The sequence below is a fragment of the Calidris pugnax genome, unplaced genomic scaffold (genome assembly GCF_001431845.1).
Source record: "Calidris pugnax isolate Ruff unplaced genomic scaffold, ASM143184v1 scaffold41, whole genome shotgun sequence".
NCBI lineage: Eukaryota > Metazoa > Chordata > Aves > Charadriiformes > Scolopacidae > Calidris > Calidris pugnax.
The window spans coordinates 2,083,331-2,101,451 of record NW_015094509.1 but is presented as its reverse complement, the minus strand read 5'-3'; the positions used below and the strand labels follow the sequence as shown (position 1 = coordinate 2,101,451).

The following is an 18,121-nucleotide window of genomic DNA, read 5'->3' as shown; positions in this document are numbered from 1 at the left end:
AGTGGTGGACTTGACCCTGTTAGGTTAGTGGTTGGACTCGGTGATCTTAAAGGTCTTTTCCAACTAAAATTATTCTATGATTCTGGTTTACATTTCTTTATGAAACCAGTGCCTGTACCTGTTAAATTTAGCTGCAGAGGGACTACAGGCAGGCTCTTTGAGCATCAAGGATGCAGGTCTGAGGAAGGCACTGTGCTGCCCCAGCTTTGAGCTCCCTGCCACCCAGCTGCCTCCAGTTCTTTCTGGCAGGAGCGCCGTGGTCATTCGCTCCTTCCTGATTGAACAGGGTTTTGATGAAGCACTGCTGGTACCATCTGGAGTTGCCAAATTTTTCTTGATGCCTTTCAGCGAGGTCTTTCTATTTTATGGAGCTCAGTGGCCGCTGCTCCTGGTGGCTGTGTGGATTCTCCTGGAGCTGTCAGCAGGCTGGGCAGCCCGCAGAGCATCGCCGCCGCAGCCAGAGGCAGCCAGCAGCCCCAGTTTCTTTTTCCTGGAGAGACTCCAGGGGATTGCTTCAGCACTTGTTTACTCTGAAGATTATCTTTAATGGGGGACTATCAGGTTGTAGTTTGTCATCACTGCTTTCTGCCTGGCGGCTTCCCTGAAGCTGGGAGACAACTTCAGCAGCCTCAAACACAAACACTCCTTAAATAAGTGTCTTGCGTTAATTGTCAGGCGCAGGCAATTGAAAAGCAGAAGTAAAGAAGTCATTTTTAATAGCAAGGTCTTTATAAGTTTAAACCAAGGAGCCTGGCGGTTTTTTTGGGTGAAAGCTTGAAATTCAAGAGTCAAAAGGAGCTTGTGTTCATGGTGGCTGCTTGGGCTCCAGCTGGGCAGGGTAACTGCAGAGGTGTGAATTTCCTGACTGTAAATTAAATGGGATTCAAAAATGTGTAGGGGAGAATTTCTGAGGGCTCAGATCTCAGTGAGAAAACCAGAGAGAAGGCAGAAGGTGACAGATCCTCAACGGTCTGAGCTCAGATTATCAGGTGTCGCACCCCAGGGCAGCACTGGGCATTACAGTCCAGATGGGAAGAGCTAAGGGTTCAAGGTGCACAGGGGTCCTTCAAATATTTGCTTTAGCTTAGTCTTTTAAGAGCTCCATTTTTGAACCCCAGGGATGGTTTTCAGCTCCTTGATTTTAACAGGAAAGACTGTTTTAATTAGAATGATTGTTAACAACATTTATCTGATAAATAAGAAATGGCCAACCCTTACTGTTGATCGTTAACCTTATTGACCACCAAGACTCACCAGCCAGTCTTCAGTTGTTTAAACCACCTGCCATCAGTTTAAATACTGCCTTGTTTGTCACTGGGGAATAGGTGATCATTTGTAATATTTTTCGCTACTATATGGCATTATTTTAAAAGTTATTTGTAAATAATGTTTGATTTTGTGTGGGTTTTTTGTCAGATCTCACTTTAAAGGGTTTTGTGTGGATTTTTGTGAGAGCTTTCGTCTTTCTCTAAACAAAGTTTTAAGAATGGTGATATATATAAATATGTCCTTTCCTTACTGGCTTTCGTCTTTCTCTAAACAAAGTTTTAAGAACAGTGATATATAAATATGTCCTTTCCTTACTGGTTTATGCATGATATCCCCCTCATAAGGGTAAAATGCTTGTCCCCATGCGTTCTTTTCCACCTCAGAAAGCCTTTCAGAGATTTACAGTTTTGAGGAGCGAAAGATCCCCTGAGATGCTTTGGAAGAGGAATGGTTCTTCTTACTGGAATGATATTTTCTTTTCACACAGGCCACTCCTCCGGTGAACATTCCAGGGTCAGCAAAATTCACTCCCAATGGCAGTAGCTTTAGCATCTCTTGGCAGTCGCCTCCAGTTACCTTCACTGGCATTCCAGTAAGTGAACAACATTTAAAAAAAAAGAAAGAAAGAAAAAGGTTATAGAAATTTTGGGGTTTTTTCACAGTGTATCACAATAAAAGCAAATCTGACATAAGAGGTACTGAAAAGAAACAAATGAAGTATATGCCTCAGTTTGCCAGGATTAGCAAATTTTTCATTCTCTGTAATTCATTACAGTCACTTTTTTTATGCATCGGTGTCTACAAGCAGATAACTGTATCCATAATACGTATCTTTTAAACTACATGTTTACAAAAGAACATTCTGGTAGGTGCAGAGCCTGGCACTATGTGCTCCCTTTTGTGCCACGGAGAGATTTCTTACAAAACTAGATGGAAAATCAGCGAGGTGATGGTTAGACTAACAGGTTAATTGGGTTCAAGCCGTAGAGCTGTTACCTCAGGGAACTCTGAAAACGAAGCATTTTTCAAAAGCAACAGAAAGAAACAGTAAGATGAAATGCAAAGTCTGATTCTAGTGGGCTATATATATTTAAGTCCCTATCGATATCACAAAATTTAATACTTCTATACAGATAATAACGTTTAATCCATATTGCAGTTTGTCATTTTTAATGAAGATGTATCAGATATATGTATTAGATCTAAAGTCAACTCTGACCCTTTCTTCAAAAGAGCCAGTACAAGGCCTGGTTCCATGAGCAGGACTGCAGAAGCAGGATGTTTACTGAAACTAGACTTCCAGTAGTCCTAAATGCAATGCAGTGTGGGTGAGGATGCTGCAGGGGGAGTTAAAAAGCTTTATGGAAAGTTCAAAAAGATTAGGCTTCTAGTGCCGAGGATGGTGAATACTGAAAGTAAATGTAAATCACTATTCGTGAGTAGTGGAAAATCTTCTGTACAATAAACAGAAATAAATATTAACGCAATGTATCCTAATTTTTATTAAAAAACATTTTTCAGTATAAATTTCTATTCTGTAATCATAAACCTTTTTGATATCATAACATTTCATTTAATATTTTACTTTATGAACTTGTGAATTTTTAAAGTGTGTTATATGAGGCACATTGCTCATCCAAAGAACCATATAGCTTTTTCCTTCTGACAATGGATATTAGACATGGCGATAAGAGATACTATTTCTCTCCCTTCTCTTCATCAAGTGAATCTCCAAAGCTTCTTACTGTCAACCTTTTGCAAATCTTGGAGATTTTCTGCAGAGGCTGTGGCATCCTGCAGGGCTGATAAAAAATGAAAGTCCCTGAATCAATTACACTGCACTCTGCCAATGAATATTTATTAAATTCCATCAAGGAACAGCTAACAGTGAAAGACATCATGCTGGCAGCAATTTGAACAAGAGTGCCTTGACGGAGTGTGGTATCCATAAAGTTCCTTGAGAATTTGATTTCCCAACAATGGGGTTGATACAGAGTAATTATGAAACTAGCTCCTTTTGTGGAGTAGCAGAAATTGGTGCCAGGAGTGTTGGGAATCTAAAAATGCAATTAGCCACACTGTAAATGCAACACTTAAGAGGACAAGACGAGACACTTAAGAGACACATAGACATTGAGTTTATTTATTCAAGCAACAGCGTTGATCTGTGGCTGTAGAGTTGAGACTTCTCAAAAGAATTTAAGAAATGCCAGATCACTTTCTGAGAATTGTATGGAGATGCCAATGATTTAAGTACAGTTTTAAAATAGTCCCAATAAAAAATATGGGGAAGCAGGAATGATGGCAGAATTATAAACCGCTCAGGCAACCATATGAACTGCATTTTTATCTCTGTCTAACAACATTGGTAAGACTGTATAGCAAAAACAGAAAAAGGGGAGGGGCAACCTTCTAGGTTTGCAAACATTAGACTATTCTGTCATCACTGAGATCATTTATGAATTACAAGGGCTTGCCTGCAGTGGAAAATTTTGTGCAGTAATTGAGGGTGCAAATGCGAAGTGATGTTAAATAACTGTATATTAAGTGAAAGCTTCATTTCTCCTGTTTCAAAGTAAATGACATGTTGCCTTATGAAAACAGAGCACTCTCAATTCCCACCCTTACACTGAGTGTAACTGCCTTTCAGAAAGCTATAGTATAGGGGACTTTCTCCTTCTCTTAGGAGGATTATTTAGCCCAGACTGTGACATACTATAAACTCATGCAATTGTATACATACATGGTCCCTGAGATTAGTCAGTAGCACCCAAGGGAACTTCAGAGAGTAAGTTCAAACCATTACTTTTTGCCTAACCCTTAATATGTATTCAAGCAGTTTTCTAAAATGGTTTAGGGATACTTTTTTGGCCTGGACAAGCCACTGAGCAGTAAAGGATTAGGCACAGATTTGCAGAAGTGCCCAGGTCTACACATTTCTTCATGTTACTAGTGGTGGTGGAATGGAGCCAGCCTGTTCTTGAACCATTAGAGGGCTGTAGACTCCTGGTTTTGAACAGTCTCCTTTCTAGACTTGTACATCAGCAGTTAAGTCCACAAGAGAGACAAAATTTCAAAATAGTCTTCTGTTGTGTTTTTTTGGACACCTACCTTAGGTGTTTTCCCATTCATGCCTGTGGACGTTGAATTTCAATGACACTGAGCACTCCCTGCTTGCTGCCCCGGGAGCTGGGCTGTTCAGAGAGCCGTCATGACTTGCATTAAGTCCTTGCTTTTGGGCAGTTTTTAGCAGAGCAGCACCAAAAAGTCTTTGTAAACACGCATGTGCTATCAGCCTGTTCCTAAGCACCTCCAGACAAGCTGTGTGTAGAGCTGGGTCAGTCGGGGTTTGGTATGCAGCTGCTTTAGGCTCAGGGGTATCTAACTGCAGGCATTTATCTAGAAACCTGGTAGTCATGAATAAGAGGATTAGAGGAACCTCCAAAGTACTTATACTTTGTGCTCTGAATCATGTGTTGGATTCTCAAGGTAGATGGGAAACACACCTTTTCTTACTGTTTTCCCAAGATAACTTTGTAGGTGCAAGAGAAGGTTGAGTGTTGGCAGAGCTACGAGTCACGACTAGGTGCAATTCTCTGCATGAAGCAGAAAGGACAAGTTCATGTTTGCTCTACCACTTGAGACTGAACGAGGAGAAAAACTAAGGCACAGCATGGGAATGTAGGAGGAGAACAAATTAAGTGATCGAAGTGGGATGAGTAACATTGGAGTCTGTGTGTCTTGCTACTGGAGGACTGACTTAATGACCATCTAGTTCCCCTTTTATGTAATGTAGGATAAAATGAATGCCAGAGTCATCTCCACTGTGTGATACCAATTTTTACTTTACTGCTTGTAAGACCCAAAAAGGTTGAACAGGCGAGAAGATCTTTAAGTTTGATAATCTTATTTTTATAGATCACAAATCTTCTCCGTAGTTGCCCCCAGGAGATGTAACTGGGAACACTAGGGACTCCCTTAAAACCATCATTTCACATTAATTCTCTGTGTTAGACAACACTTCAAACATGAAAAGCCTCCGAGGGCAAGGATTGCCTTCTCACACCCTCCTCTTAAACTGCTCTTAGTGTTGCCTACAAAGGAGTACAGGCACCTGGGGCTGTTTAGACCTGCTGCAAAGCACATGGAAATACCCTAAAGCCCAGCCTGGGTGCAGGTGTGTGGGTCCATGGCCACCATCGGGCAGAGACCCCCCTCTGGAGAACGGGAGGGAGTTGCAGTCTGCAATTACTGCTCAAGCCTGTTCTGTTTTTGAAAGCAATCAGGATTATTTTTTATAACATAGGAGGCTATCAAAGTACTTTTCTGTTCGATGATAACTAAAGAGACCCCCCTCTGGAGAACGGGAGGGAGTCACAGTCCGTGCCCTGCAGTTACTGCTCAAGCCTGTTCTATGTTCAAAAGCAATCAGGGTCATTTTTTATAACATAGGAGGCTACCAAAGTACTTTTCTGTTTGATGATAACTGGGGAGTGTGTTGAATATCAGTTAGCAGTGGTAGATACAAAAACTCGCTGTTTTTTACAACTTTTAAGAACCTTAACAGAATTGACTGGAGATCTCTGGTTGCTGGTAGTGACTGGAAAACCATGCAGTGTGTGACAGGTGCCAAAGACTAGAAAAGTGTTATTGCTTTGCATTTTATCTTCAATGTTTCAATCACTCTTAGGTAAAACCAGAGAAGTGATTGATAAAGATAGGAAAAAAGGTAGTAGATAACAAGCTGCCCTCGATACTGTGGAGCGATAGGACAGAGGAAGCCAGGGTGGTCTCTGAATGTATAAAACATGACTTATGGTAAGCAGGCAAAGAGAGAGGAAATTTCTTTCATGTTTTGGAGATATATATCAGTAATGGTCAAAATTTGTTCAGAGTGTGAGCTACATGTGCAGTTAAATCAGAAAATTCTGCAGTTACCAGCCAAGAGTAAAAGTGGATAGAGTGTCTGCACTCCATTACAAGTGTTAGTTACTTTTTTACTACTGCATAGTAGCTATAAAATAGATTTTATATCAAAAATCAAAGCACATTCAGTAACTCTCTTCAAGTCAGGTCAGTTCACATTCTTCCAGAAGTTCTGAGACTTAAAAAGGGCAGGAGTGAGAAGCTGTGGGAGTGCGGGGAATGATGACCATACCTGCAGTTCCTGGCTGCAGGAGGCACTCACTCCGTGCATCAGATGCCCACATGAAGTTTGCTACATTCTGTGCACAACAGAAAAATAAGTGTTTGTAAATTTTTTTCTGGTGTTTTAGACGTAAAGTGGTTGTAGCATTTACTCAGGAGCAAAATAAGGCCCTATCAGTAAATGATTTCGGAATTATTTAAGGCCAAGCTTAAGGCCGTGTGATCACTCAAATAACGTTGCCGACCCCCAGGCTCATGTAGGAGGCTTATTTGGAAAGTCAGAAGACCAAAGCACACCCTTCACACAGGAACATTCACAGAGGAGGACACCTGCTGAGGAGATTTACATTGCAGAATAAAGGAAATAATCCGGTACATCTTGTTAGCAGCCCTGCTCAGAGGGGCTGCCTCGCACTCCCGGTGACACCTCCAGGCTGATTGTAACTGCCCCCCAGCAAAGCCCCTTCTCCCAGGCTGTCTCTCCACAAAGAGGCAGGAGGAACGTGTGAAATCCTTTTTATTTCACAGGAGGGGTTATTGGTATTGATCTCAGCACAGGCCAGAGTTAATTTTTCCAGTTATTTTCTGTTTAAATCGGAGAAAATCTTTGTAAGAGTTATTCAGAGTTCTTAAATAAGAATGAATGCTTTTTGTGTGTTTCCCAAAACCTGAATTGATGCTGATCTGTGTTCTGGTTTGCTCCTTTTGGATGACTGGAAGTACAGGGAAACATAGTGGAACTAATATAACGTACCTAATGCTAAATGGTCATCTTTCTAAATAGATCTACAACTGGTTTATGTTGTATGTCATATAAGAACCTTTCCACCGTGCATCATGAACTGCATTTTCTGGGAAAAGTGTTTATACTGCATTCCTGTGTGTATGTTCTTCATAAGCAGCTTTTTTGTCTGTATTGACAGGTCTCACCAACTCATAATCGTCCTGCAGGGAGTGGAGAGCAGAAACAGTCCCACACAGTTCTCTCATCACCGCCTAGAGTAGCATTTGGCTTGAGGTATGGGACCATTAGCTCCTGCTGCCAGGCCAGCAGCCTCACCACCTAGAGGGCCTTCAGCAGATAAGGTGTCAGCAGCCACAGAAACAGAGAAAAAAAAAAAAACCCCACACCACCAACCACGATTGCAGTTGTCAGGCACTTTCTTACTAGAACCCTAAGCATTCTGGACCTATTTTGTTTTTCATTGCCATCAAAGGTAAAGTCTGGGGGAAAAGGGAGCTGTTGTGAAATGAAGAAGGCAGACTGTGGAGCAAAACTGCTGGCCTCATGCCAGGTGTGTCTGGAGTTGAGAGGCAGATCTGAATTGCCCCGTATAGCGGTCCTGCCCAAATTCACTGCTCCAGCTGAAGCATCTGCCCTTCATTAGGTGGCTTTGCTTTTTTTCCCTGAAAGGCCTTGAGTGTTCATCACCATCTAGGTGGCTTTGCTTTTTTTCCCTGAAAGGCTGGGCTGCCTTGAGTGTTCATCACCATTCAGTCAGGATGGTATTTGGTTTCAGCTGAATTGTAAGAAACCATATCTTACTAGGAAAAAAATCAAAGCAAAGCTTTTTGTACCTTGTCTTCCTAGACATAAGCTTAAAGCTAACTGATGTTTGACCGGAATCTGCCTAAAAAGTGTTTAAAACGTTATGTTAAAAAGTCAAACTGTGATGCTAAATTTCTTACAGTAAAGGAACTCCTTATTTCTCACAGTCCTAAAGATGACTGTAGCCTAAAATGAGAAAAAAAGGAAGATTTCATGCTTTTCATTTCCTTCATGGCTCTCGGATCACTGTATATGCTACAAACCAAACTTCGGGTCTTCCCAGTTCATGGGTTGTGCCCACTAATGAATGTTCAGTAATCAAAAATGCATAGAGCAGTCACCAGGCAATTCCCGTGGGTGCCGTGCAGCACGTAATACGCATATTAAACAATTATTTAAAGAGGCTAGGTCAGATGGTGCTGCTATAGCCAGCGTTGGGTTACTTGGGGCATTGCTCCTCACATTTGCTGGCTTACTGTCACAGAATCACAGAATCTGAGTGGTTGGAAGGGACCTCCGAGATCATCGAGTCCAACCACATTAAAAAACAAAACAAAACAAAAAAAACCCACCACACAAAAACAACAACAAACCCCAAAACACCACCCACCAACTAAACCCCACACACAACACCCCACCACAAACCAATAATCCTGGGCACTAGAGCATGCCCTGAAGAGCCATGTCTACCCATTTCTTAAATCCCTCCAGGGATGGTGACTCCACCACCTCCCTGGGCAGGCCCTTCCAGTGCCTGACCACCCTCTCAGGAAAGTCATTCTTCCCAATATCTCATCTAAACCTCCCCTGCCCCAACTTCAGACCATTCCCTCTGCGCCTGTCATGATTCCCTTGGGAGAAGAGGCCAACCCCCACCTCTCTCCCCCCTCCTTTCAGGGAGCTGGAGAGGGCAATGAGGTCTCCCCTCAGCCTCCTCTTCTCCAAACTCAACATGCCCAGTTCCCTCAGCCTCTCCTCGCAGGACTTGTTCTCCAGACCCCTCCCCAGCCTGGTGGCTCTCCTATGTGTTGAATAAAAAAGTTCCAATTTAACGGTGACTTCAGTCTTTTCTAAACTTGTGAACTTCCGAGTGTGGTTTTAAGATGGAAGACATGACAATGGCTGTAGCTGTAAGAGCAGGTGCTGCCTGCCTTGCTGACACTGGAGATGACAGAGAAGGAAGGAGCACACGTGAACGTGCTGCAAATGATGGGAAGGGATAAAACTTGGTTTGGGTCCCTTTGCTGTTTTTCAGTCAGTGGGCTCAGACCGAGCTGTGCAGGAAGGGAGCTGGTAGCTTTTCCCTTCTTCTGCACAGCTGCTGCCTGCTGGTGGTCAGGGTCCTCTGCTCAGAGCTACACAAGCTGTTTGTACCACAGCTCTAAAGCAAAGAGGACTTTCTGCCCGAGGTGACCTGGACCACGTTGCAGACTAGCTGTGCCTGCCCATTGCAGCTTGGCACTTCACCTGGCTAAAATACCATTTATCTCTAGGGGGTTTAGTAGCCAGCTCAAGTCAGGGCTGGCTGGTCCTGGGGCCAGCCCTGGAGCAGAGGAGTGGGCTCAGCAGCTTCCACAGAGGCTGTAGAAGCCAGATGAGGCTTCTCGATGTCTCACTACTTCATATGTCACTCTACATCATCAGCTCCTGGTGACTCAAAACCAGCCCAAAGCCCTGTGAAGTCCTCTGCCTGCTGCACTCCACTGAGATTGTTGTCCTGATCTTAGGGTGGGACAGCAAAGCTGTGAGAGCATCTTGTTAACCAGCTTCCCTTTCTCTCTGACAGGAAGCCCAGAGGGGAGGGCAAGAAGTGTCGGAAGGTCTATGGGATGGAGAACAGAGATATGTGGTGCACTGCCTGCCGGTGGAAGAAGGCCTGCCAAAGGTTCATCGACTAAAGATTGCAATTATGCAGAGGATCTGGGGCTGGGGGAGGAGGACAGCAGAACCAGATTGCTGCAGCTGCACTGTATCACTGCCCGTGCTTCCCGTCTTCTCTCCAGCCATGGGGGGCCGTGCGGGGTGTGGGGTGTGTTTGGGGTGTTTTGTTTTTTTTTTAACAAGAGCTTTGTATTTCAAAGTGAAGCATTTGTAGCCAAGGAGAAGCACTAATCAAAACCTGTGTGGAGCAATAGAGGAAAAAAAAAAAAGCAAAACCAAGAACATACAACAAAATTCTGTCTTACTAAGTATGGAAACCAGAGCAGCTATTAGTGTTTTTCTGTAAAAGAAAGGAAAAAGTTAATTTTTTTGCTAACTCTGAGCTACTTGCTCCTTAGGATCATTTTTAACCATTTCAGTCTCTGTGCTGTGAACATCTGTATTTGCTAAACTGAACAATTTTTTCTTTTCCTGAAATGAAGATCTCTTTTTGAAAGCTTTCTAATAAACACTTCTGAGTCGTATAAGCTACAGTTTACTCAACAAAAGCTGTACTAAGACTGGAGACTGCTAAATAATTCTCCCAATACAAATGATCGTGATTATATTTTTGGAAAGGGGATGTGGGGAGGAGCTGGGATTTTCTCTTGTTTGTTTATAGAGAAAAGCAAAGTCTGAGTTTGCAAGGACAAGCAGCGCTCCTGGAAGATTTTTAAACTGAGCACAGACCAATGGAGTGGAACAAAGTCATTTAAGTACCAAATTGGATTTTGATCCTCTTAAGGAAGAAAAGCAGCAATGGAAAGTCACCATCAGGTATTGTCACAACAAGAAGTTGAGGGAAGAAATCCCTCCATTCGATCAATCAAGATGCTTCAATCAAGATGCTTGATTGAAACCCTTGGGAATAGGATGGGGCTCCTGGAGGTTTTCTTACCGCTCTGCTGTTCCCGAGGGAGGAGGAGGAGTGGGACCAGCCCATCTGTTGCTGCAGGAGGCACGTAAAGAACTGGTAAATGCACCCCACCAGGATTATATGTTCAACCTCTTCAGGGACATGATCCAGCCCAGCAGCTCTGCTCTTGCTTTCTTTTCTCCTATTTGAGAGACTGTTGTTAAGATAATGGTTTGCTCTGCTTTACCCGTTCCGCCCAGCTCTTAAAGTTGCTAAGATCTATTTGATGCAAAAAATTGGTGGAAAAAAAGAAAATACCCCCTTTCCACAACATCATCTCAGAAAAAGAAGTACAACAGCAAAGGAGCAACGTATTTATGGTAAAAGTCAATTTCTTGACTCATTTTGATATACTAAGTTTCTCTACTTGCAGTACTTGGATAGATTTGGGTACTTTAGTTTCTCTGTCCATTAGAAAGTATGCACCTGAATGCAGCAAGCTGGTGTTCTATCTCATGTTGTATCAAATTACCATTAATTAACAATTATTTCAGCGCAAAAATAAAGTAAGGATTTACTAGGATATGAATGTATATGCTTGAACAATGCTTGCCTAGTAAAGAAAATAAGACACTTAAAAGGCACTTAAAAAAAATCAAACAAAGACACAGAAGCAAAACTTTGCCTATTAATAGAGGCATGGAGGCCCACAAATTCCTGTTTCTTTGTTGGGTTTTTTATACCATTTAAAATTAGACCAGATTTTTTTTTTTAATTGTTAAGCTGGCTCATTTTCACTGAAATATGGGGACTTTAAGTATCTGAACAGTTTTCTAAAATCCAGTCCAAAGTTCACTTGGTAGCTTTATTAAGTGTGCATCACTGCTTATGCCTGTGTAAAAGCACAAAATAACAATGCAGTTATTTAGAATATACACGATGAATTCAGGAAAGTAGCACTGAGGAGTAAAATTTATAATAGGAGCTACCGAAGGTTATCATCTGATTGTCTTTGAACAAGTTAATTGGGCAATCAGATGCCTAATTTGAGCATGCTATTTCTGCGGTTGTTTACAAATTGTGTAATTTACATGCACAAGTGGCAGGATATGCTTGCATGCACGCAATTACTGGATTTTTTTTTTTCCCAATTATGTTCCTAAGTCATTTAAAAAAAAAAAAAAAGGAAAATAGACTCTGAAATGTAGTAAGACCCTGAAATATATACACATAACTGTGTGTATATTTTTGTATATCAGCAGAGAGAGGAGGAGAAGGATTGTTTTCTTTTTTTATATATATTCTGAATATATATTTTTTTTTTATACTGCTGGATATACATAGCCACTGTTTGATTGTCTTTGCTCTTAGTAAAATGTGGGTCATGGGTTTTCTTTGAATGTTGTATTTTTTTTCGATTACCATGGTAAAATACCTCATAGTATTTCATAGTCATTTCATCTTCAAACACTGAGCTTGCTGACGGTGTATTTACTTTGGTAGAACTTAGGAAATTTGGGACTTTTCCAAGATACTCCTGCCAAATTGCCCCCCCCATTTTTATAAGCACTCCAAGACTAATTGTAAAGTGTTCCATAATTAATTTGACTATTGTTTGACTGGCAGTTTTTTGCCTACATATTTGTTGTTCCCCTCCTTTTATATTTTCCCTTTTTACTTTGGAGGATTGTTTTTGACAATAATGTCTCAGATTGTATATTGTTTCTATAGTGTTACGGCATTATGAGCACCTTTCCTGAGGGCACTTTACGAATTATTGTAATAAGATGATTCTTTATCAATTTCTGCGTGGCAGAATGGTTATGTTGCCAGACCAGATTGCCCTCTGCTACCGATTTGATATGGATTTTATATAGGCACAAAAAAAAAAACAGGATAGAAAATCGGTGTTAACAAAACAGAGGACAGAAGATAAATCCTGCCAAGGACAAAGCTAAATTACCGGTATTTTTACACAACATTTAACCAGCGGTTTATATTAAATCAGTTTTGCATGTTATGGCTGTGGCATGTTGATTCAGAAGTAGGAGTGACCGTGTCTCATCCGTGGCCACCTGGGCCTGCACGAGGCCTTCCCTCCTGGCTTCGTGCCTCCAACTCCTGTTCCTTCCTGTGGCACAAGCACATGGGCACCCCCCGAGCTCCCTGTGGCCCTCCCGGCACCCGGCACAGAAGGGGATGTCAGCCAAGCCTTGGAATTAGTAACTCTGCCCTTTTACACTCCCTGGCTTCTGTGTCCTCCTGCCGTCCGATCCGTGTCCCCCTGCTGCGCCAGCCTCTCCAAAAGACTCACTTTTCTCTCTTTTCCCAGGGAAGAGCTGGCCCGGATGCTTTGGTATCGTCACTGGTACCATTTCCCCTGGTTTTGGTGTCTCTCTGGGAGGTCGGTCGCTGTCTCTGACCTCCCACCAAAGGCAGGAGGAGGAAGGCATCAGGCAGTCTTTGTGTGCTGCAGGGATTTGGACATGGGTTCGTTTATGTCAAGAGCCAGAGCTTCCCCTGGAGATATAAAAAAGGATTTTATTGAGTTTAACCACTTACTAGTATTGATGCTGGTAACAGAAATTACCAACATCAGTATCAGAGTGGAGATTAACTGTATAGACCCCAAATATTTTTCTTCAGGAGTTTTTTTGCTATCACAAAGCTATTTCCCACTTCCCCATTCCCCAAAAGATCTGGAAAAGAAGATCATTTCAGAAGTGGGAAATTTTAATGGCAGTTTTTAAAATGTGGCTGTGCTCCAGCTGCTCCTTTATGAAGCTTTTGGGTGTTGCAGACGCAGATCATCTTAGTCATACAGCGGTTTCCACCAGAACAATGTGCCTGACTCTCTAGTGCCTTGCACACACGTAACAGGATGCACAAGACGCAAAGTCAGCAAAAACTCGGCCATTCCAATTTGCAGGTTTACACGAATTTTTAACCAATACCAGTTGTCACCTAGCAGGTATCCATCGTCAGGTAAGCCAGGCCTGTGAGCCCTGGTTGTGTGGACAGTCTGAGCGGAATGCCTATCTGTTGAATTACTTTTTCCAGATCATTAGGCTGGTACAAATGTGCGCTCTCACTTTTTCCAGATCATTAGGCTGGTACAAATGGGCGTTCTCAGATCCACATGATGATCTACATGATGATCTACGTGATGATCTAATGATCTACAGGTTCCTTGCACCTCTTCGCTATCACTGACATCGCTTTCTTCATTCCTTCTCCCCTTCATTTTTTAAGGTAACGACTAGGTAGGCGACACAACAGGAGGCAAAACTTTAGCCAGAACTTCTTGTAGGACCTGCATGGAAGAAGGGGTTCCAACTCCATGCAGTATCCCAGATGTCCTTGTCACTGCCATTTTTTTCCCCCATTCATTCTGTGATTGGCACGGTTTTCTGTTTGTTGCCATGGTCTGGGACCAGCCAGAGTGCCTCCTGAGAACGCAGGACAAACACTCTAAGTGTGGCAATACAGAGCAACTTCTTTCTTCTCTTGCCTGTAAATATGTTGAAATGCCATCTCAGAAACAGGACATCGAGTTAGACACTTGGTAGCCACGTGCAGAGACAGAAGAGGCTGGCAGTGAGGCTTGTATCCGTGCAGAGACAGAAGAGGCTGGCAGTGAGGATTGTATCTTGTAAACTTCAGCAATCTGTTGGAGAAAGCTGTGCTCTGCCTTTTCTTAGAAATATTTTGAGAAGGAAACCTTTGTAAAGTCTCATCTTGGTCTTAATTTACGCTTCATTCAATCTTCCTGTAAGGTGGTAGCACTAGAACTGAGACCTGGACAAAGGATGGGATTTAATCTGCATTTGTCGGGCTTTTCTGGTAGATAACTGTGGGCTGCTGCAAAGCATCTCAGCATAGATTGCCTCCTGGTGTAAGTTCAGGTGAGTTTTCTGGCACTTCTAGCAAAACAGCTAGGAAGTAAGTCGTGAGACTTACGGGATTCAAGAAGATGTGTACCTTCCACTGGCAGCTTCTTGAGTTTATTCCTCAATATGAAAAACACTAATCATGTGCTTCGTGCTTCACCCAGAGCGTTTTTAATAGCAATCCAGAATAGACCCTGAAGACAGAAATCAGTCCGTTCCTGATGGCACCGAGCTGAATAAAATGCAGTTTGCTCTTGTGCCTGCTCATAGTCACAGTGAGGATTCATCTGGCCACTTGGATGATGGACTGTAAGGAAACGGATACATTTAGTAACAAGCCAGTGTTCTGCTTATTTTTAACACATCTTAACAGCAAGAATTCTTTTCCTTCTATGTTTGAATCTGAGTGTGAAATCTCTAATGTACCCTTGAGGAAAATCATTTTAGCAGTAGAAGTGCTGTTTCACCTTTCCTGTTACTTGGGTGTATAGACAAGATTATACTAACCAAGTAGGGTTTTGAGATTAAATCCAAATTCTTGATTTAATTCAATGCTAAAGATGGACTCAAAATTTTCAAGTGTTTAATATTTGCCAATCCTCTTAAAAAAGTCAGGTTTGATTTTGAGTTTGATTGACCTTCGTATGTTACACCCTGCAGCAATTAGTGTATGTTGTGTAATGCTCAGATGAACAAAAGTTACTGAAATGTTTGTAAAAAACTACCTTGGGAAGACAGAAAAAAACCAAAAAGATAATTAAGAAAGACAAATTTCCTCAGGCAACGTAACAGGGCTGTAAAGGCAGGATGTAGGTTTATTTGAATGGAAGATGGCTAAGAATTTAATTTTTTTTTTCCTCTTCTGGGCAAAATTTAAAGAACAATATGTCATTAAAATTAGAACAAAGCACTGATTAGTGACTATGGTCTAACTTAACGCCATAGTTTATGAAATTCCAAATAGAAAAAAAACCAAAACAGGTTAGATGATACAAAAATAGAGAAAATTAGCTTGAACCATAACCTAATTATAATATAAATCTATACATTTGTATAAATCTTTTCAGGATCTACTGTAAATATAAAGGCTTCTTGTTTATAGTTGCTTGGTCAAAGCATGCTTTATCTCCAATTGGATTATTTCTTAACAGATTACTTCAGGAAGCAAAAAATTAATATGTTAGCATGATATCCGAGGTGTTGAGTACTCCAGTTTGCCAAGTGCTAATTCTAGATGAAATTAAAAGAAAACATGCCACTACTTTTTTCTTTTTGTTTTCATATCTGCAAAGGTATCAGTTTCAGTAAATCCAAGGTTTTTAGTGAGCCATGTATTTAGAAGAAATACCTATGGAAATTCTCGAGTTTTTCTTTATTTGTACATAAAGAAATTATTTTTGATCCATAATAATTTTTCCTATCAACTCTTTTTCCTGTGTCCAGGGACTCCGTTCTGCAAATTCCCAAATATTTATACTGAAGAAAAATCAGAATCTTACATATTAGGATCTAAAAATGTAAATAGCACCTGGCGTGAGAATTTTTAGTATCAGTATTTAACTGTAGTAATTAATTCTTATAGTGATGCCAACAAATCTTTCAGGAAAAATGAGCAGGTATGGCCGCGCAGAGGTAGAACTACTGGGATTCCAGCAACCAAATGTGGGCTCAGATTCATCAGAGCACTCAAGTGTGAATTTAACTTCATTTGTTGATGGGACTGGCCTTGTTTCTAAAGTTAGGCACACCTTTTTATGCTCTTCTGAAATCAGGCCTTGGCCAGAGCAGATACTCTTCCAGCTTTGTTCGAAATATGCACTTTGTAAGACAATCTATCTTTTTCCGATTTTATGCAATTTATCTTATATTTAGAAAACCAGAAAAATTTAGAAAATTCTTTTTTTAATTATTTTTTTTTTGCATTGCAAAGGGAAAGCGAGAAAGAAGACAAGTTTAACTGTACGTTTCTGCATGTGAAAGCATAGCTTAGGTTTGTAAAAGGTGTCATTTGCCATCAAGCTCAAAGGAACTTATTTGAGCACATTAGGAAAAAAAAAAAGCATGACAAGCAGGTCACGTTATATAAATTTATATAGTTTTATCTTTATTCCCTGGATGCTCAACACTCCTTCAGGCAACTGGAGGCATAGGAGCTCTGAGTATGCAAGGAAATAAATAAGTTTACCTGAAAACTTAGGGAGTACTGTGCTTTTAAGCCACAAGTGATATTGTCTATGTGTGATTTTTAGTGTTAAAAGAAAATCGACAGTAGCTTTATTAATGAGGTGCAATACTTACAAAGGGCTAAATTATGGAAACAAGCGGTGTGTGTTTGTACATCACTGCAAAATGTGCACTCTTTTAAAACTGTCTTTTATAGCACTGGGATCTTATTACCTCTCTGAAATGATAATGTGGGTATAATTTTATAACCATTTTATTATACATTATGAAACAGGATTTGGGATTTCCTAAGAACCAAACGGAGGAGAGGGGGAATTGTAAATCACATAGAATTAGTGGTATGTTGTTTTACACGGCACAAGTAACCTGAAACACCATTAGAAAGCTATACAAATTCTGGATTTCTGAAAGAAAAAGCTATATTGCCCTTGGTTACAGAGATAGTTTAGTCTGAAATTTCCCATGATATCATGAAAATGCCTACTTCAGTGTTTGGTGCTTGTTCGTCTCTTCCATTTTATTATTGGGTTTTATTTGTTTGTATTCTGATTGTGAAGACTTTCCTAAATTACCAGTATTTGGCTTGAAATTGGGTTCTTTTGAAAACAACTTTTTTAATGGGGAGATTTGTCATACTCTACAGTCTGAGTGAAATCATATATCATGGTCTGCTCCAGCTTGTGGGGAGAATTCATGCAAGCAGAAGGTTGTGTAGGCATTTGTCATACTCTACAGTCTGAGTGAAATCATATATCATGGTCTGTTCCAACTTGTGGGGAGAATTGATGCAAGCAGAAGGTTGTGTAGGCAAAGATGACATTGGGGGTCTGTTGTTCCGTTGTGAAAGGGGTTTGAACAATCAAACTAAAAGCTCCGCTCACGTATTTCTTCTCTCCAGCTGCACCACGGGGTCAGCAGAATGCAGGTTGCCAAGTATGGTGTATCTTGTTTTCTTACACCTTTTTTTTTTTTTGCTGTTAAATAATGACATACACATCATTTTCCCATCTCTCTTACTGTTTCTGTCTTATGCTCAGAATTAACTGAAAGGCAGAAATACTAAGATCTGTGGAACAGAAGGCTCTCTGGTTGTTTCCCTGTTTGACTGACTGCCAGCAAAGGGCCAAAGGACAAACTAAAATTTAGAGACATTACTTGAAAGAGGCTTGAACCAGGCAGGTATGACCTGAAATAAAACCGCTCAGAATTGGATCCCGGTAGGAGGAAACTACTCTTAAGCAGTCAATTACAGAATTTGTTTGGTTTGGGGGGGGGGGGGGGCTGGGGGGTTTTTGGGGTTTTTTT

General features: G+C 41.2%; 1 protein-coding gene across 1 annotated transcript in view; it reads left to right on the top strand.

Moving 5' to 3' along the window:
- Positions 1-10,116, top strand: part of ZNF704 (zinc finger protein 704) — a 70,435-nt gene extending 60,319 nt beyond the window's left edge. The window contains exons 6-8 of the mRNA XM_014965154.1: positions 1,757-1,861; positions 7,341-7,435; positions 9,753-10,116. Of these exons, the coding sequence (XP_014820640.1) occupies positions 1,757-1,861; positions 7,341-7,435; positions 9,753-9,864 (312 nt within the window). The 3' untranslated portion in view covers positions 9,865-10,116. The remainder of the gene's footprint in view (positions 1-1,756; positions 1,862-7,340; positions 7,436-9,752) is intronic.
- Positions 10,117-18,121: the final 8,005 nt, after the last annotated feature.